General features: G+C 38.9%; 2 protein-coding genes across 5 annotated transcripts; one reads left to right on the forward strand and one right to left on the reverse strand.

The window, feature by feature from the left end:
• On the forward strand, positions 1-9819 carry LOC115677196 (phospholipid--sterol O-acyltransferase). 3 transcript variants are annotated; one of them, XM_030600310.2, is made up of 16 exons: positions 2-434; positions 1545-1680; positions 1814-1958; positions 2397-2566; positions 2663-2739; positions 3470-3683; positions 3759-3933; positions 4971-5070; positions 5225-5319; positions 5949-6000; positions 6074-6145; positions 7498-7666; positions 8520-8624; positions 8730-8814; positions 8909-8997; positions 9379-9819. In XM_030600310.2, exons 1-15 carry the CDS (start codon positions 168-170, stop codon positions 8988-8990), a joined length of 1944 nt encoding a protein of 647 aa, XP_030456170.2. In that variant the 5' UTR covers positions 2-167; the 3' UTR covers positions 8991-8997; positions 9379-9819. The 3 variants fall into 3 exon arrangements, with proteins under 3 accessions (XP_056172388.1, XP_056172387.1, XP_030456170.2); XM_056316413.1 differs by lacking the exons at positions 8730-8814; positions 8909-8997; positions 9379-9819 and having other exon boundaries at positions 1-434; positions 8515-8611; XM_056316412.1 differs by lacking the exons at positions 8730-8814; positions 8909-8997; positions 9379-9819 and having other exon boundaries at positions 1-434; positions 8530-8611.
• Positions 9820-9971: 152 nt separating this feature from the next.
• LOC115677195 (ribonuclease E/G-like protein, chloroplastic) lies at positions 9972-20758 on the reverse strand. 2 transcript variants are annotated; one of them, XM_030600306.2, is made up of 14 exons: positions 20475-20758; positions 19570-19673; positions 18592-18773; positions 17980-18238; positions 16758-17893; positions 16345-16662; positions 16193-16234; positions 15574-15698; positions 14052-14199; positions 12786-12858; positions 12116-12228; positions 11754-11873; positions 11357-11512; positions 9972-10530 (listed from the first exon to the last, which is right to left on the reverse strand). In XM_030600306.2, the coding sequence occupies exons 1-14, from the start codon at positions 20549-20551 to the stop codon at positions 10351-10353; spliced, it is 3033 nt and encodes a 1010-aa protein (XP_030456166.2). In that variant the 5' UTR covers positions 20552-20758; the 3' UTR covers positions 9972-10350. The 2 variants fall into 2 exon arrangements, with proteins under 2 accessions (XP_030456166.2, XP_030456169.2); XM_030600309.2 differs by lacking the exons at positions 18592-18773; positions 19570-19673; positions 20475-20758 and having other exon boundaries at positions 16758-17904; positions 17980-18119.
• Between the last annotated feature and the right edge of the window lie 223 nt (positions 20759-20981).

Below are 20981 nucleotides of genomic sequence, written 5' to 3' on the forward strand. Positions count from 1 at the left end.
ATTCTCAGTGAAAACCAACCAACCACTCCAACTCCGACGACTCCTCTTCCCCCCCTCTCTCTCTCTCTCTCTCCGGCGGCGGCGGCGGCGGCGAGCGGAGAGCGAGAGCGACCTCGGCCTCCGCGTACGATCTCCGGCGGCGCGGTTCGGCTTCGGGAGGCGAGGGGATGAGAGCGGCGGCGGCCGCGGCGGCGACCGCGGCGGCTCGGGTACGCTTCCTCGCCTCGGTCCTGCTGCTGGCGATGGTCGTCGTCGCCGCCGCGGGCGCGTCGACGGAGGAGGAGGAGATACGGTCGAAGCAGAGGCAGAGGCTCTCCGGGATCATCATCCCGGGGTTCGCCTCCGCTCAGCTCCGGGCCTGGTCCATCCTCGACTGCCCTTACTCGCCGCTCGATTTCAACCCCCTCGACTTGGTCTGGCTCGACACCACCAAGGTCACGCGTGCCCGGATTCTGCTGTGTAGTTTCGTTGTTTCGTGAGTTTTTTGTGTGCATGTGCTGACTTCAAGCGTTTTTGTTCTGAGTGTGTAAACTTTCGACGTTTTGGTGTCGCTCTATCCGTTCGTTGATTGTTCCTTCGCTCAGGGTTTCCTAGTATTGTTTTAGTGCGTGTCGGTGTTGTTGTGACAAGTTTGGCTGGGACGACTGTCTTATTGGCTTAGACTATTGATCTCTTGCTCCTTGTTAGAGTCGGCAGAGCCGGAATGAGCGAGGTTCGGCTTCTATTATGCGTCAATCGAGCACTCGTGTTTTGTTCAGTACGTGACGGCATTCTTTAGAAAAACCTGTGAATCGTGTTCCGTGGATTGATAGGCATTGGAAGCAGAAGAGAAAGCAGTGGACACAATTTAGGAGTGATTGGAACGAGAACAATAGATGTCATTACTCATCTGATTGATGGGTGATGTCTTGTCTTCTTTGCTTCATAGACTAACAAACTCTGTTCAGTCACCTGCCAAGCTAGCCAAATTTGCTTCCCTGTCTGTGCCTCTTTTCCCCCTCGTCCATGCAGTCATTCGCAAATTGCTGCGATGAGCATCCAAGGATATTCCAAGCAGCTAACATGAGGCTTGGTGTAATGCTTTGTGGATCCTGCATAGTTATCAGGTTAAAAGAATCTTTGCAATGAGTTTCCTGTTAGGGCTTTATCCAGTTGGATTGTGATGCTTCCTCTCTTTCCTTATGAAATCCGTCTCTTTTCTCCTCTAGGATCAATGTAAATCGATTAGCTCTAAGATCAATATGCACATTTATAGTTATAGTCCAAGCTTAGTGTTGACTGACTTAGAGCTCTTTGTCAAACTTGGTCTTGTGTGAGTGGCATTGGGCAATTCTATTTTTCTGACACCTGTTCTCTTAAATTTATACGTTAGTTTATTCTAATGTTCTTGCTTGGTGCTTTTCCGTCATGAATTTATGGTTGGACACAAAACTAAATCCTGTACCGAAGTTCTTGACCTCTTAACCCTTATAATTTGGATATTCTCCATATGCTAGTGCGGAAAGGCTGGTAAACTGAAAGTTAATTGGACACATTTTTTGCAGCTTCTTTCTGCTGTAAACTGTTGGCTTAAATGCATGCTTCTAGACCCTTATAATCAAACAGATCATCCTGAATGTAAATCACGGCCGGATAGTGGTCTTTCAGCAATTACAGAACTTGATCCTGGTTATATCACAGGTGCTTTCCTGGACCTTTCGTTTTGTGCTTTGGCAACATGCCTTATCCTTGTGCCTATTTACTTTCTCATTATGTTAGTTGCGTGCTTTTGGTAGTAAAGAATGCTTTGGTGAAAGTTTTTTTTTTTCTATAGGTCCTCTTTCGTCGGTATGGAAGGACTGGGTAAAGTGGTGCATTGAATTTGGTATTGAGGCGAATGCTATCATTGCTGTTCCATATGATTGGAGATTGTCACCATCGATGCTTGAGGAGAGAGATCTCTACTTTCACAAGCTGAAGTATGTACAGTTATAATGATATCACGAAAGACTATTTTGACTAGCTTTGGCAAACTCTTCGTTTTCCTTTTTCTTTTTAGGTAAATACTAAATTACTCCAATGCTATTATGTATAAATGCTGTTTTAAATGCAAATACAACAAGGAAGAAATGCTCTTGGATGGCATTTAGTATAGGTGTTGCACAGCTGCTACAGCTTTTGCAAAGGGTGTTGCTGCTTTTGCTTTGTTTTCGTCAAATGCGTCGCAGCAGCACCTCCACAACTGCACAGCTCAGAGCTGTTTCTATCGTGCTGCTTTACCCCACTTTGAGTCGTTGCCTATTTAAAATGGGTTGTCAAACGCATGGACAATGGCACATCCAGCACAGTTATGGCTACGCTAGACAGATACCTACAGGCATAAGAATGCCTTAAATAATGTTTTGTTGCTGTGACAGGCTGACGTTTGAGACTGCACTAAAACTTCGTGGAGGTCCCTCATTAGTTTTTGCACATTCCTTGGGTAATAATGTTTTCCGCTACTTCCTGGAATGGTTAAAGCTAGAAATTGCTCCAAAACAGTATCTTCAGTGGCTTGATGAACACATACATGCCTATTTCGCTGTCGGTATGGTCAACTTACAGAAAGCTAATTATCAGTCTAAATAGCAGTCTGAAAGCAGAGAAGAATTCATCTTTGGCTTTCTTTTGTGCTCCATTGCAGGGGCTCCGCTTCTTGGATCAACTCAGACAATTGAGGCAACACTTTCTGGATATACATTCGGTCTTCCTATTTCTGAGGTCAGCCTTCATTTTTCTTTAAGTCGGCAGGACTGTTATACAAACTACGTGATTCTGTATTCATATAAAAGTTCCTGCTAGCTTTTTCTTTATATGCTTCTCTCTGTCCTAATTATTGTGTGTTTGACACCTTTTTAATTTGGTTCAGCCTATAATGATAGAATGCGAGGTCATTAAGCATTGATTCCTTTCCGTGACGCAGGTTTAACAGAAATATTCTCATATTTATTTGAATTCCCAGATGTTCTTTTCTACATGTCTGTAGATTAGATCTTTGTTCCCGTCAATTGTAGAGTGCTTCATGATTTGGATTTTTACTTCTCAAAAAAGAACCCTGTTGCTTCTCATTCATTTTCTCTGCACTTTGTATCATGACATCTTAGGTAGATACAGCCCTTGCCCTTCTCTGGTTCTTTTTACTTTGTGGTCATATGCTAATGCATATGTGTTGAATCTAATCCAATTATCTTGTAATAATTCATGAAGTTTAAATAGGAATTTTTAAGTCATGATAATGCTTGTATTGCATTGGTAGTTCTTATTAATTTCCGTGCTTCTTAAACCTTCCAAAATTGAAATGTCTATAAGATATATCGTGTCATCTTATTTTACAAAGTTGCTCATATGCTTTACTAAACTTAAAACAAGAACAATTGGATGTATTTGAATCGTGTTAGCTTTTGTTATAGATCTTAAATTTTTATTATGTCATTCTCGTGCAAGGCATCAGGGGACGGCCAGATTGTTGTTCAATTCATTTGCTTCTTCTCTGTGGATGATGCCATTTTCAAAGTATTGTCAGACGGATAAGGTATACTGGAAGCATTTTTCTATGGGAAGCAGCAGAGGTCATCATGTCTATCAATGTGATGAACAAGAATATCGATCAAACTATTCTGGATGGCCGACAAATATAATAAACATTGAAATTCCCTCCAACCGTGGTACGAGCTGAAAGTCTCGTTTTAATGGTATGGTGAAAATGCACTGGCTCTTATGCTTTTTTTCTTCTTTGGCAGGAGTTGATGCCTACCCATCAGTTTCAGACATTGCCGATGTCAATTTGTCAAATATGGAATGTGGCCTTCCTACTCAGCTATCCTTTTCAGCCAGGGAAATATCAGATGGGACCTTCTTCAAAGCAATTGAGGATTATGATCCAGATAGCAAGAGACTTTTGCACCAATTGCAAAAGTAAGTATCCTATTATTCTCCAATGAAGACGAATTTTTGGACTCAACGAGGATAAATTTTCGTTTATGTTAGATTCATTGAAAGAAAAGTTTGACATGTTTATGCATCTGCCACACTCCTATCTAATGGACATTTACCTTTTGCTTTTTGCTTAATTTAAATCTTGTGACTTATGCACTTCTTTTTTAAAACTGAAACTTATGAAATTTTCATAACGCTTGAATGTCGACACGTAATTCGTATATAATTTTTTCATAATTTTCTGAGATTTGAATAATATTTGGAATTTGGAGAGAAAACGAAAAAAGTAGTTTTTACTTTTGCTTAAGTGTAAACAAACATTCTATCGTGGCTTTAATATAATAAAAGTGACTGAGTTCCCTCGATCTATTCCAATATATACATATCCCCTTTATGATTAAATTTAGAAGCAACAACCTTTCTGTTCCTTTGTCTTGTTGCTCACCTTATAACATTACTTTCTCAAGGTTGCCCTTCAAACGCTTCGTAGTCATGTATGCAGTCAGTATCTTGGTCGTCCCATGTTATATTCTAGAACCTGAAATGTTCCTTAGTGTACTCAGAGGAATGCCCTTTCCACTTTGAGAAGACTTTTTGCCTTTCAAGGTGTAAATGCCACTATACATTCAATCATTGCAGCTTCTGTATAGGTCGTACATTGCTATCCTGACATACGACGCTTGCCCTATACAACCCCTGGTCTTGTTGTGATCCTTGACAGAGACTCAACTTCGACATAAGAGCATGCAACTTCCACGCCATAAATTTGTTAATTAGTTGCTTCAGCCTTCATGTTCTACCTTTCTGGGTTGTTTTCATTCCCCTGAAAGTGCATATGGACTTCTTAGCTATCGCTTTATTGATCTATTGTGGGATACGGTTCATCATAACCAACATAAAAACTTTAGGTTGAAAATGAATCTCTTAACTGGTTGCTTTGTTAAAAGTTTAGTGACTGAACAACTTCTATAATTTTTCTGTCCCTTAGATAAAATTTCAGATGCTCGCTGTCTCAGGTCATATCATGGTGATCCTGTTTTAAATCCATTTACACCTTGGGAGAGGCCACCTATAAAGAATGTCTTTTGTATCTATGGGATAGATTCCAAGACTGAGGTATGAAGCATTCTCAACATAAGGATTTATGATGCATTGGATTAAACAGTGTTTATGGGTTTCATACATGCCGACAATTTTTATTTGGTTAATTGGCTTCCTAATATACTAATTTGGATTTTGTGCCAACACATATCTTGATAATGGTACTCAGGTTGGTTACTATTTTGCACCAAGTGGAAAACCTTACCCTGATAACTGGATCATCACTGATGTCATTTATGAATTTGAAGGATCGTTGCTGTCAAGGTGAGTGTTATTGTTCTGACTAGTGATGATTCTACTCAAGAGCATCTAGTGGCTGTGTTCCAATTCTCACAGGAATCTTCTGTTGGTTTTCCTTTCAAATTTTATCCTGGCCCCTGCTAACAGTATAAATTCTGATGCTTGATAGAAAGTTCACTTCTCATAGATCTATAACTCTGGAAGAAAGTCACCTAGTCTAACCAGAAGACACTTGTCAAGATATAAGTACTTGCTGTTAAAAAAGAATATAAGCGCTTGAGTTAGATCTAAACATCATATCCAAGTTTAGCATGTCCTCTATAGGTTGCAGAACTATTACCACGAAATGAGAACAGGGATTTACACGAAGCCTTGAAGGGCCTAATTTGAACTAGTGTTATTTGTGGGCGATTAAGGATTTTCCCAATCAAATCTTAGAGTACAACACTAGATCTTATAACACTATTTTCATCCATACCTTTTGTATTCCTGTGTTGGAGACATTTCACTATTGTATGCTGACACACCAGTCACATCCAAAATCTAGGATAATAATTTGTATCATTCGCATGATGTGCCCAACTCTATTACACCTGAATTCATTAGTAATGCTTTTATTTGTGCTTTTGATGCACTTTTTACCATTTAAATAGGTCGGGGAATCAGGTCGAGGGGAATCCAGGAGCTACAAGTGGTGATGAGACGGTAAGCCTTTTTCTTAGTTTTTATCAAGTAAAAAAAAAACATTTTTTAATGCAAATGATCTAGCGATTCACAGGTATCATACTATTCTCTCTCTTCGTGCAAGAATTGGCTTGGTCACAGAATAAACATTACAAGAGCACCTCAGGTACCAGCGACAGTGACTGGTGTATTTCTGTTTTTAGTTTCTTTCATACATAAATCCACGGGCCTAATGCCTTTAAAAAACCTTCTACTTTAGGTATAGTCCCAATTCTGCCCTGAACTTTTTTGTCTAAAAAAACCCAACTTCAGGTCCAGTCCCAATTCTGCCCCGTTCGAACAAAAAATTAAAAAAAAAAATTCTACCTTGAACTTTTCTTTTTGTCTAAAAAAAATCTTAAAATTTAGGTTCAGTCCCAAATCTGCCTCAAACTTTTTTTTGTCTAAAAAAAATCACCAACTTTTACTCTAGTCCCAAAGCTGGCCCAAACTTTTTTTATCTAAAAAAATTCACCAAATTTCAATCTAGTCTCTAATATGCCCCATTAACTCTCCATCCAAAAATCACCATTAGTTGCTTGACGTGTTATTTTCACGTCTGTAACAAATCCACATCAGCAAGGTGATGTGGAAAATTATCTCTAAAACGAAATTGTTCTTTGATATGAAAATTAGGAATATTAGGGAAACTTTTTTTGTCTAAAAAAATCACCAACTTCCAATTAGTCTCAAATCTGCCCTCATTAACCCTCCGTCGTAAAATTGTCATTAGTTGTTTGACGTGGCATTTCCACGTCCATAACAAATCCACATCAATAAGGTGACATAGAAAATTATCTCAAAACAAAACGGTTCTTTGATGTGAAAATTAAGGAAATTAGGGATGATTAATGATGATTTTTGGACGGAGGGCTAACAAGGGCAGATTTAGGATTGGACATACAGTTGCGGTTTTTTTTAAACAAAAAAAAAGCTTGGGGCAGATTTGGGACTGAATCTAAAGTTTGGGGTTTTTTTTTAGACAAAGGAAGAGGTTCAAAACAGATTTTGGACTGTACCTAAAGTTTGAGATTTGTTAGGGAATTAGGCCTAAATTCACGTTTGTAGTTTTCAAGTTTCCATATGAAATTGGTAATTTTATTAGATGATCCTACTTTTGGTGCATGTTGAGGATTAGAATGAAGATAACCTAATTATTTATTTGAACAAGGAATATCGAACAATTTGACAGATGGTAGTAATATTCATTGCTTACAATTGCATTGGATTGTTCCAAATTCTGTAAGCATGAACCTGATGGGCACTGAAGTAAAATATTGAGTTTGTGGTCCATTTTTCTGGAGTTTGATATATTTCATGGACTCAACAATCTACACTCATGATGTTGAATTTCACAGGAATAGTCATCATGTAGCCTGGCTAGACTAATATACATTGGAGTTTCTCATACCTCACATGCTACAGCATGATAAAGTAGTTACCAAAGAGCTAATTTTATGTGCCTCTCTGAATTTGCAGTCTGAGCATGATGGTTCAGATGTCCAAGTGGAATTGAATGTGGAGCATCATTATGATGAAGATATTGTTCCAAACATGACAAGATCTCCTAGGGTCAAATACATAACCTATTATGAAGATGGTGAAAGCATTCCAGGAAGGACAACAGCAGTCTGGGAGCTTGATAAAGGTGATTCACACACTGATATGACCTTTTGAGTTTGGCTGATAGATGAGTTGACTAAGGACATCTGGCTTCAGAATGGGTTTTTCAATGCCTAGCGCACTGCACCAACTAGTACTTTGTTATTGGCCGGTCACCAGCTACCACCTGAAGAACGTATAATTGGTACTTTTTCATGAAAATGATAATGAATAAAAACTGAAATGATATTAATGATTATTTCTAGTAAATTTATCATTATAGTTTTTAAGAAGAACCACTGTAGAAAAAAGAATATTCCTTTCCTTTAGAAATTGGGATTTAAATTACACGGACACTTAGTTTAGTTGCAGCTGAAGTAGAGCACATGCCCATACCAATTAGATTCCACTTTTTATGATAATTTTGATGTTTCTCTTTCCTTGAAGATAGATGAGCTCTAGTTAAGTTTGGATGACACTTGATTGATAAGTTATGAACTTCATGAAAGAGGTTCCTACACCTTGCACAGTGGCTGGCCCAACTGGCAAATCATCCTTCTCAAAGCTTTAGACTTGGATTTTGGTCTCACTGATTCATTCACTCTGTTTTCTGTTACCTAGCTAAATAAGATGCCGTCGAGTTTCATGTAATCATTAAATCATGGGGGGTTAGCCTTTGATTTACTTTCTATTCGGAATATTTTAAAGTACGTACAGTGCTGCTGTAGTATGATCTTATTCATTCGTCAGTGAAATATTCTATTTCATGCATAAATATAGTATAAGAGTTGAAGCATGACATATGTACGTTAAATCAGTGCAAGTCATTTTTTGTCAACTGTATATGCCATCTTATCTGGGCAATTCAGTTATAGTAAATTGACGCTATATTAGTGTAGCAAATCACAGGAATATCGTGAGGTCCCCAGTATTAATGAGGGAAGTTTGGCTTCAGATGTGGCATGATATCCATCCTGAAGCAAAAACAAAATTTGTTACAAAGGGTATTTTCTCTCCCTCGACCAGTTTTGAATGCATGTCTTATTAATTACTGTTCACGCTCAAGGCTGCACATAGGAATGTCCACTTACTAAAAAAAATTTTGGCAGCTAAGCGTGGACCTCTGAGGGACAATGACTGTTACTGGGACTATGGGAAAGCTCGGTGTGCATGGTCCAAATATTGCGAATACAGGTGTCTTTTTTATTAAACCGCTATGCCTTATTGAGCATGCCTTTCTTCTTTTGTCCTTGCAAATATTCATCGTCTCGGGTTCATGGTGGTGCAGGTATGTTTTTGGGGACGTTCATCTTGGACAGAGCTGTAGACTAAAGAATTCCTCCTCGGATCTTCTATTGCATTATGTGTAGATAAGAGGTACCATCTCCATATCCTCACTTACCACTTTAGATCGAGAGAATTGGTGTTCCTACGGTTATTGCATGCTAGTAGACCTGTGTGGCAGTCGGGCTTAAGATAACAATCTATTTGGTAGCGGATAATCGCCCAGCTTTATTGATTTCAAATTAGCTTCTTCTATTCCCCATCCCACTTCTTTCAAAAGTCTCAGAAAAGTTTTGCTTTCTTGGTTTATCTCTGTTTCTTCATCTTGAAAAACCTAACATTAGTAAGTTGGTAGCATTAAAGATTGAAAGGTTTTAGCTTCAATTATGTTGTCCTAGTGTTGGTTCTTTCAAGGATCTTCCATTTGTCGTGAGCTCGGGTGCTGTTGTCTTAGTCAATCTTTCGCATCCTCAGGTTTTTGTCAGTTGATATACTCGCCAGCTCATACTGTCCGGTATGCTCTGGATGGATTCTTTCCAATTGCTTCTTTCATATGCTGCACGAGGAGGGCCGCGTTTGCAACTTGGATAAAATCCCATTTGTTCATCCGAGTGATCCCTAGATTTTCTCTTTGGCAATGGCTACCATATATCGTACTAGTGTTTTCAAAAGCCGATTGGCGCTTGGCAGTGTGCCAATGTACCTTACAATGGGGTCTAGGTAATAGGCATTAAACCCCGATTAGCATAGCTGCATAGGCCCGAGGGACAGGCGTAGGAAGATCTCTATAACCGTGAGCTAATGTCTGTCAGCTTAGCTTTTTGTAATGAATAAAAAGGGGATGTCTCCAATTCTTTGCTCAGTTTTAGCTATTACTTTGTTCAATACAATTCATAATTGACATTGATCGTGCAATCTCCTCCCTTCTTTTTCTTTTGGTGTACTTGTAGAATTGGAATTTTTATTTTGCACTGGATTCTTTGTATCAAAGGAACTCATCTCTCCTATTTTTCAGCCAGAAACGTAAATCTCCTTTTTTTTCAATGATGACAAATGTAAATTGATGCGGGGGGAAGCCATTCTCATTCATAAATTTTGGTAATTAACATTATTTTTGCACCAGTGAAAAATACAATACTCTGACAAGCAAAATTGCTAAAAAAATTTCCAATCAGAATATGTACATTCTTAACTTATCATTCCGACCCTTTTCACCGTATCGATTCCATGAACCAACGCACTTCATTCCACATCCGGCATCATAGCCTATGGCCATGAGTTCGAACATTCAATATGTTGATCTCATTGGCTGCTCTAAGCATTGGCTTGCGGCACAAAGTATCCTCCGAAAGAATGAATTAATCGCAGATCTTTTTCCTCTGCCACTTTGCACCCGGGAAGGCTCGACTTCTGTCTGCATAAGATAATTATTTCTCCGGGCAAGTGCTATCGACGAGTTTTCCATTTCTTCACTGGAATTATAGTCACCTGTTTCCCTGAATCTTTGGCTCTTCTTTCCTTTGACCGTAGAATCGGAATGGTAGCCTGATGCTGATTCTTATTCACCTTGTTGTCATTGCCGAATGGCTTCACTTCAAATTCACCCCGGGTGAAACCTCTAGCAACCTGAGCCATTTGATTAGCGTAAAAATTATTAAAAAAATAAGAAAGAAAGAAAGAAGAGATAATGACCAGCAAACTCTTTTCATGTATCTTTCATAAGCTTCCATGATCATATCAAATATTTTTGGGGAGATGCAAGTGCTCTGTTCACAACCTACAATAGATGTAATCTGTATCTAACATGTGTCAAGGTGTCATAAAAGACAGACATAATGTTTCTTTTGCAGTCTTAGGATTGATGTTATCACGTTGACCCACGGAATTTTCTACCCGACCTTGCATGATTTGGACACTCTTAATGACAGACTCCGCGCACTCCTTAGAATGTGACTTTTTGGTAGTGATTAAAGTCAAAAGGCCTCCGCGAATTTATTTTTTGGATGATAAAGGTGAACGATCTTGAATACATGGATAAAACTGAAATTATGAATATCAAAGACAGAGATATGGCCATGTCAAAGTAGCCAACATCATGTTGAAGGGTTAGACTATTGTTTCTTGTACTTTTATAGCATCACAAGACAATTAAAGGCCACGTGTATAAAAGGAAAAAGACATGGTCGTAAAAGCATTAAATCTCTACAGCAATAAAAGGCGTACGTTAATCTTCAAACTTCTCCTTTTCCCCCATTTCATTGACAACTTTTCGTTGCCAAAACGACTACTCAGCGAACCATATGACAAGTGCTTGCTTTTAATGGAAGTCCAAGCAGATGTGATTTATCGTTCCAGCTAAAAGAAATTTAGAGAAGTTATGCCACGACAATCTTCTCGACCTTTGACTCAGGATTGCATTATGGTTGAAAGAACACTTAAAGACAGGGCATACCTTCAGAAGAATCCAAACTTTAAGAGAACTGCTCAAAAATGCAAGCCGGGTCTTCTTTCCAGAGGTCAAGTAGTTGCACATGTGATTGTCAACCCTTAGCACAAGTCTTGGCCAGGACTTAGGGTCCTCAGGATCAGCTTTTGGCTCCGCGGCAGCCTGTACCAATAAAAATCAAAATGCAAGGATGACCAGTCAAAAATCTGATGCAGTCACAAATCATGATACGGGTTGAATATACTCAAATAGTTCCATCCCTGAAACATATCGAAGCCCTGGAAGCACTTAACTTGGTAAGTTCCTTTTCTTTTTCCAGGCAGCAGAGTCTTACAACATATATCTAGTTTATCATGCTTCAAAAGTATATAGAAATGAACATGAGGCATGATATGTTACTCACCAGCAAACGGCAAATTTCCTGCTCAATCTTTGAGAATGAAGTCTCTAGAGCTTCTACTCTCCCAGTAGCATGACAAGAAGTACATGGCTCACTTATCATAAAAGTGACACTAGGTCGAACCTGCCCACGTTATGCACACATCAGCAAGACAAATTTGTGGACGCTGAACCCCAACAACGTATGCAACCATAAAAGTGTGGCGTTTGTTTGGATGATCAACTAATGGATGTTGTAGGATAGCAACGCACAAAAACCAAATGATAAATATCACCCTGTGACCAAGAGGACCGTACCAAAGATACTCAAAGCACTTCTTTCCAAAAGCATGTTAGTAAAATTGCAAGCATAAGAGAGCCACCTACCCTCTTTCTGGTTATTTCCATGAGTCCATGCTTGGACAATTCAGATACTTTCACCAAAGAACGGTCTCTCTCCACAGCCTTCTTCACTTCTTCATATACTAGCCTTTTATTTGCTGAAGGAAGCAATTGTTCTCAATAAGAAACAATGAGAAGAGCCATTAACAATAAAATACTATTACTCTTTCAACAGAAACAGCAGACTGAATGCACCTTAAACATGACCCAATCTTCACTCCTGATAATACACAGGCGCACTGAGTCGGCAATTGAAAATTAGCTTGTTTTTAATCTGGTATTCAGTCCCATACATAAATGAGTACTTTCATCTGCGGCAACATCAATATTTTTTTTCTCTGGAGAATTTTATACTGTCCTCTCAATATATCACCTCACCAAAAAGCATCTTTCAGTAATTAAATCATTAATATGACTTGAATAGTTTCAATGGGTTAATGTACTATAATATACTACGCAGTAAACTATAGCTAGACACGGTATTCCTAGAGCTAACTTATTCAGGAAAAAATGCAAATCAAGTTCTGCTAGTTTCAGCATATGGAGCTAAATTTAAATAAAGAATGGACTATCAGAAACATCATTGGGGGCACGATTGAGTGAGCATGAGAGAGAGAGAGAGAGAGAGAGAGAGAGAGAGAGAGAGATCGCTTACATTCGTCTGCCATATCAATGAAGTCTACCACAATAATGCCGCCGATATCCCGAAGTCTTAACTCCCTAGCAATCTGAAACGTACCAAGAACAGCTACGGCATTAGCTTTTGCCAAAATAGAACACATTCCCTTTATTATGCCTAGATAATCACCCATGACTTCAGTAGTTGATTCAGGAACCAGGACAAAGAAAAATATTATTAGACTAACCATGCTTATGCCTCTAAGATATCAGAGCTGGGAATAAAGCTTAGATATGCATGACCATAGTAACAAAACTATCTTACTGTGCTGATGATGATAAAAAGATGATGACGATGATGATCACAAAGATGACGACAGTAGGAAGACGATAATAATTGTTATTATAGTACTAAACAGACCAGACGCTAATGACAACTCAGATGAAAAGATGAGTCGTGTTAAGAGAACTACATGTGAACAATAACAGGAATGCCAAATAATTTTAGCTTGTATCTACTTGACAGTGTCATACTTATGAGCAGGACCCATGAGGCATGTCCTGGTGTGTAACATGTACTTTGGTAAAATCCAATCTAGAGCGATCTTGAATAAATTTGTCTTGACCAAAACCACTATCCTTGACATCTAACATACTTTGGCCTCTAAATAAAGATTGCATAAATGGAGACTAACTACTCAGAATAACTAGTATCTAGATGAAAAGCAAACTTATAGATGGAAAAAACTTCATATGCTTATTAACTCTAGCATTACATCCACTCCTATATCAGTCTCACTGTCTAGTACTTTTATTTGCTCTATATTGGAGAGATACCATTCTGATCCTTGTGGCTTCCTATTGATGTATGACGAGACATTGCTTTGCATTCAAGTCGAGCATCAAAGGTTTGTGCTATCTCTAGATAAAATCGAAACCGTGAATCTTGAATACATAAGCTCCTGATGGTCAACAAAGGACTGAATACAAGCCAACCAACTTTACATCGTGTTTTATACTCTCTATCCTTCTCTATAGTCATACTATGTTTAAGTAGATAGAACTCGGGTGAAATTGCATGTTCTTTAAGCGTTTTAACTGCATTAGAAAAAGTCGTTTCAAAGCACCCCATCTTTCCTCTTCATTTTCTTTGAGGATAATATATAAGAAGTTTGTTTTGCTTTTGGATAAAAAAGATACTACGCAAGAACTGTAATGAAGAATAGGCAAAAGAAAACTGAAAACATTTCATTTTGCAATATGTACACGAAGACTTGCAATAAGAGTTTAGTATCCAAAGCACCTGTCTAGCTGCTGCAAGGTTTACATCAAGAATTGCCTTTTCTTGTGAGTTTCCCTGTCCAAACATCCCATGACCGCCATTCACATCAATAGAGACTAAAGCCTCAGTTTGTTCAATCACCAGGGAACCCCCATTAGCAAGTGGAACCCTGAGATTGTACGAAAGTGAAGCAAGTTTAACCAAACATGAGTATGAGATTATTATCTTTAAGGCTGCAAATAATATACAAGAAATGAATACATAAAAGAGGAAGATTATCACGAGTAATTTTTTCCTCCATGATCCAATAGATTGCTCGTCGTATAAATGCATTTGATGAGAAATAATTACCCTATGAGCATCCATCTTTGGACTTTCTTTCCTATCCCTCAACTCTGCCAGTGGATTTTCAATATACAATTATCGTTGGCTTTCCTAATACTTTAAGCTTCTATTTTCAATGGACCCTCCAACATCTTATTTGAGTTTGAAATCTAGTCCGCTACCAATTCCTAGTTTTTCCCCTCAATAGTCAACTGATGGGAAAATGACACTGACAGTGCCATAACTTTCATTTGAAGCTCACTTTGGTGCCATTACTTTTCAAGTGATTATTTGAGCATCATAACTTCAATAAATTGATCACTTAAATTATATGGGCACTTTTCTTTGGCTATCCTATGTGGCATTTATCTAATATTAAATCATCTGATGTGGCCCACCGAACATTAATGCCTCGTAGGATTTTGGGAAGAAAACTGCCAATGTAACCTAATTGATCTGCTTTTAACAGTTATGACGCTTAAATAATCACTCGAAAAATTTATGAAGCCAAAGTGAGTGTTGTACGAAAGTGACGGCACTACAATTGTCCTTATACCTCAGCTGATCAATGACTCTTTAAGAAGAAATATTATGCAGTAGCCATGCAAGATGTGGTTGACGAAGGACGCTGCATCTACAGTACAAATGAGCCAGAGCTCAACTCATTGACACTGAAAATCTGAGTTTGACTCAATTTGTCATTAAGATCAAAGTGCCTCAAGTACCAAACCAAGTTTGAGCTCACATATTGACAGTACTTGACTCGAGCAGCTCCTGAGTCCAATGGAGTAGTTGGATTTTATGCATATATATATTGTAAAAGGTAATACACAAGATAATATTGCATCTAATTTTAATTGCACTTGAAAACTCAAATTCTTGATTCTCAAAAGCCCTAGATTTCCCTCCCTCCAATTATCTCATAAAAACGTAATAGGGATAATTGATAGCATCCTCCTCTTTTCCAACACTTTACCAATTGCAATCCTCTAAATCATCCAAAAATGCAATTCACTCTCACCTACCAAATAGTTGGAGAAAACTCTATCTGCAGAAGCTCAACTCATGCAACAAATTTGTACTGCCTTACAACACATCTTTGGTTATACTAGTGTATATAAACCACTTAACTTATAGTAATAATTCTAAAAAAAAGGTATAGCATATTTGAGTTCTTCATTTAAAATCCTAAACCAGGTAATATCAGGATGGAACTCACCTTTTATTCAGGATATTATCAATCTCCCCTTCAATGTTGAATTCATCAAAAAGAGGAATTCTTTTATCATGCAACTCAACTCGGTCACAAAGATATGGAGCCATTTCTTGAAGATAGTTGGCAACCTGAAAGTACAAGAGACAGCTTATACTTTTTAGGTTAGAGAAAGTCCATACTCCTTATTGGATAGCAAAGACTATCCTCATCGTGAGAAGCAACTAATAAAATTAGTTCCAACCAGATAAACAAAGCACTATGAAGCAACTTAGACAAAATCACTGCCACATATTGCTTTTCGACCATCATCTCAGTTCCACGTAAAACAGCAGCACAGAAACAGTGTTTTGCTCAGTAAATCATCATAAGAAATCTCATAGCATAGAGATATCTTAACCACTAATATGTTCATAACAATATCAACATGGATCAGGTTGCTTCTAAATGATATCAGGAGATGTGCTCGATCTATATATGAAGGAGTAATCACCTATATTTTCCCCATATCCAGAACCTCACAGAAACAGGGAAAACTACCATGCTATTCCATCCAATTAGCAGCCCAGTAAAGAAAAGCATGCATAATTCACCAAAAACATGCTTCGCATTTACTCAGCAATACCTCATGAAAAGTCCTTGGAGAGTCGACCACCATTTTTGTCACCTAGAAGTGGATCAGAAACTTTGTCTTGATTAGTATAATTTATGCAATTAGATTAAAAATGATGTCCACAAATCGTAATTTAAAATAATACAGGTGCAGAGGGCAGTGACCTTCTCGTTAAAATAGTCCTGGACCACTGAGAGTGTTTGACCCATAGCCCTATGCAAAATAGAAGGAACGGCTCCTTCAACACCTTCATCTGAAGCAAGAGCAGCAGATTTTGCATGTTCCATTATGTTTTTCCAGGTTGAAAGCAAACCTTCCAAATCCTTCTGCAATTCCTCTAAAGAATGACCAGCAGCAACAGTCCTCACAGTCAAACCAAAACCTCGCGGCTGCAAAGTCTTTGCTATAACTTTTAATCGAGTACGTTCCATTCCACTAATCTTTTTTGACACTCCAATCCTATCGCACTGAGTCATCAATATCTGCAAACCAATAGAGGTTGAAGCAAATTAGATATCGCAAAACAATAGCTCAACAGAGTCTATTCAGACTAGATGAAATATGATGGAGAACCCACCCAGAATCTACTCCTCAGTTTAGGATACGCAGTCAACATGGGACCTTTTGTGCCTAGTCCTTCTTTGACTACTTGAACAACAATTTTGGTGCCCTTCCGGACCTTACTCCACTTATTATCCCCAGCAGATGTAAGAGTAGCGTCCTTTGCATCTTGAAGTTTAGATCTCTCAGAGTTAGTGGCAATTGCTGTTTCAATAGGAAGAAAACCTTCGAGAGACTCACCCTGTTGATGTTTGTTGGTTCCACCAACACCATCCTCTATACCAGCAGCCACACCAACTTCATCTATATGCAACAGACTACCATTCGAAAATCCATTCAAGGATTCTGTAGCATCAAAATCATCCTCGTATTCATTTTCCTCATAGTCATCATGCCCAGCTTTTCCTGAAGCGTCGTGGGAGAAAATCTCTGTGACATCATCAATACTTTCAACATTATCTAGTGCATGGATATCTCCATGATTAAGTGGATGACCTTCAAAAGCTTCGTGCTCTGAGCCATTTGGTTTTGTTTTCCTTGTTTGTTGATGAAATGGAGGAAATACAAAAGGTTCTCTGTTATGCCTGATATCCATAAGGGAGTGTCTCGAATTGCCAATGTTGACAAAAGCACCACCCATATGTGGAACAAGTTTCATGACGATACCTAGATACACACTATCACATTGTACATCAGTTTTAACAGGCTCCAGAAGTAACTCAGCTAGCTTCCCATCTTCCAGTACTGCTATTCTTTGCATTGTGCATATTGAGGAATTGATTAATATAACAGTAGAAATAGAATCCTCAACTGAAACTAGATGCTTTCCTTCTTCTGCCAACAACTCACCAGCGTCTTGATAATGCTGATTTTCAGACTCTGTTAGAGTAAACTCATCTTCCACGCTGCCACTCTCTGTAGGTACATCAAAATCCATACCCTTCGATATATGACTAGGAAGAGTTGAGATGAGCCAGGGCTCCTCAATAGCTTGCTGTCTTTCAGAGATAAAAGTAGCAGAAACATAGCCCTTCTGCGTATTACTTATCATGTGTTTATTATTGGAGTAACTCTCATGGTTGACCTCTACATCTAAGGATCTTTCCGCCTCCAGCAGATCAGTTCCCAGGCATCTGACAATTTCATCTTCATCTGATAAGCCACTGGAAGCATTTGAGTGTTCAGAAGCACCGTAAGGAAGTTTTACAGTAACAATCTATTCAAGAAAAAGATAATACCTCTTGGCACAGTTGATGTCAAAGGCTCAATTGGCAGGTAAATTTCCTCTATCAATGAGCCCCATAAATGAGCTGAGGGTATTCTACTTCCGGTTCCGAGCTCCTTCCATGAATCCCTCACGACAATATTCTTATCTTGTTCGTAATGTTGAGGGACGACAAGAGAAAATTCAGGCCCAGACCGCCAAACAGTATCATAAGGAGGCCATGATGCTCCTTTCTTGAAATAGTTATATTTAAAACTAACCCCGCAAGCAATCTGATGGAAAAAGATTTGATTGCTATTACTTAGAAAAGTCTGACCTATTGATTTTGACAGACAGAAAGTTTGCTGTTTCATTCCAATTTTCAGCCATCAAAGTATGAATAAAATGAACACACAGAAAAATTAAGCACAAGAAGAAAAGCCCCTGAAACAACTACTTCCTTAACCTTTATCAATCATCACTCTCTCAAGAGACCAATTAACTCACCAGAGGTAAATTGAAAAGTGAAGGCAGATCACTTAAGGCACTCAACAAGAGAATCACGATTCTATATTGTTAAGCAGGCAACACTTCAATTTCGATACTTGCCAACTAAATTTATTGTTTTCAATCTAGTGACAATTACCTTGACTTCAGCCTTCCAAAAGTTGGTGTGTTGAGTTGGAGACATTGGTATGGCCATTTGGGGTTCCCAGAAGCCTAGTTCCATAAGATCACCAGCTAGATACAGAAGTTGATCATCTGCTACTTCTGCTTCAACAGTCCAAACCACCTTGCAGTAGCTCTGAGAAGTAATAGAGGACTTCCCTGGATTTTGGAATGAGATAGACCTGCCTCAGTCTCTCCAAAGTATTCATCCCAAACAGCTAAATAAAAAGATCGGGAAAGGTGTATCTCTATGAATTAATACATGAAGTCCATTTAGTTCATCTTGGAAACTATATAGCTAACAGCAACTCTTTCACCTGCAATTTTTATTGATAAGTTTTTCCTAGTAAACAAGGCTCTCGAAGAATAAATTAGTCCAATAAGTTGAACACAAGCAAACATGCCCAGGTATCCAATAACACTATCTCAGTGTGGTAGTAATTTTTTCAATACGTAAAGTAACTTAGTGCTAGAAACTCTAATTACCTAGGTAGAAACTTTTCAAGCAGACAGTAATCATCACAAGATCTACATAGACCCCAAACGTGAGATCAAGAAAATTTTGAAGTTTAGAAAGTGGTTTAATGGGACAAAGCTCCTTTAAATTGCTTAGATTGATAAACACTTTTGAGATCATAAATTATCCATGATACAGAATCAAGGACGCTCACACTCGAATTTCTTCCATGTCTCTAATGAGCAAAACTGACACCACTCGAAAAAGAACAAGAGGTCTTCCTTCCAAATGTACCGTTTATAAGGTTCTTCTCTATGGACATGGGAGAACACCAAAAACTTAGCCATAAGCAACCATCTTAATGAAAAAGAGAAGAACGACAGCACTGGTATCTTATAGATTGCTAACGCTCAAACATACTATTTGTTAGATTAGATTAACAAAAATCCGGCACCAAAAGGCAAAAAAGAAAAGCAAAGAATGCGAGTGGCACTTTACCTCTCCTTGTATGCATTATAGCTGATCTCATGCAGAAATTGTTAATTCCTGTGCGAATAGTATGTCCCAAAACATTTTCGTATTGTGGATGCCAGCACATAGACCTGGTTCAGCATTAATCCAACGTCAATGGCTTTCATACTGTTAACAAGTGCCTGCACATGCGCCCACAACACATGCACACATGCACAGAGAGAGAGAGAGAGAGAGAGAGAGAGAGAAAGAGCAATTGTCGACTAATTAAGCGCACGCAGTAAATTCACATTTTTGTGAGAAAAGGACATGTTTTTAGCAAACAAAACACTTTCCAGTGTTCTCCAACTACCATCTCATACAAATCCCAAGCTTATTCGATTGTTAAAATCCAAAGAAAATATGATCTCGAGGATGTTTCCCATGAAAGCATCCCAAAGTCATCTTCTGAAGGGAACCATCGCTGGCTCTTCAAAATGCACTTCTTACAAATGAACTGCCACCCTCAATTTGTTATTACTATTACATGCAATTGCAATTTCAGTCAAAGCCGTAGAAGTATTCAGCGACAACCATGCACAGAACACTAAGGGCTCCTCATATCAAAAGCTTGAGCGGAAAAATTCCTCATTCGACGAACTCCATAATCATTCAAGCAAAACGAGAAAGAAAAGGTCGCTATGCGCTCGCTGTGCGGCTTCGTAAATATCCAGAGCGGCCAAAGGCACACACATTTTTAGAGAAAGAGAGCATCAGTAAAATGCTCAAACATGTCGCAGTAGAAGCTCCAATTGAATTCCGGCTAAACGACTAACAAGCCAAAGATTTCATCCCCGGATACAGGACAGCGAGACGGACGACCTCTCGCGCCATTACACACTCCACCACCGGCGTCGGTACCGGAAAAACTCAAGACGAGCTTCGACACTTACGAGCAGAGCAGAGGAGACGGGTTGGGAGCGAAGAGGTGGCGAAGGTTGGGGCGAGGCAGAGCTTCAGAGACGTCCATGGCCGCCGCCGCCGGAGGAAAGCTCACGCTTCACGGCTCACAGCTGAGCGAAGGAGGAAGTTGAAACGCCGAGCCCGCCATGACAAGTCGAAGCTTTTGGACGACTCGAGTTCGCCATTGGAAGGAGAAAAGCTTGACTCAGGTTTCCTTGTCAGTGGATAGAATGCCGCAATGGATAGAGAGAATCACAGTAGAGAGAGAAAGAGAGGAGAGAGAGAGAGACTTTGATGTTGCGACAAAGCGAAGAAGATGATGGGATTTAAGGTTGTCGGAATTACATTTTCGGTCCCCTAACTTTAGGGGAATTCACTTTTGGTCCCATACACTTGGTTTAATTACATTTTTGCTCGTCATATTATTCTCATGATGCAATTTAAGTCCTTTCAGCAGTTTTCCATTCCCAAATTTGCCAGAAATTTGCCAAGTTGGC

The sequence above is a fragment of the Syzygium oleosum genome, unplaced genomic scaffold (assembly GCF_021117445.2).
Source record: "Syzygium oleosum isolate NSW1041296 unplaced genomic scaffold, Sole_v2.1 Sole_v2.12, whole genome shotgun sequence".
In the NCBI taxonomy this organism is placed as follows: Eukaryota; Viridiplantae; Streptophyta; class Magnoliopsida; order Myrtales; family Myrtaceae; genus Syzygium; species Syzygium oleosum.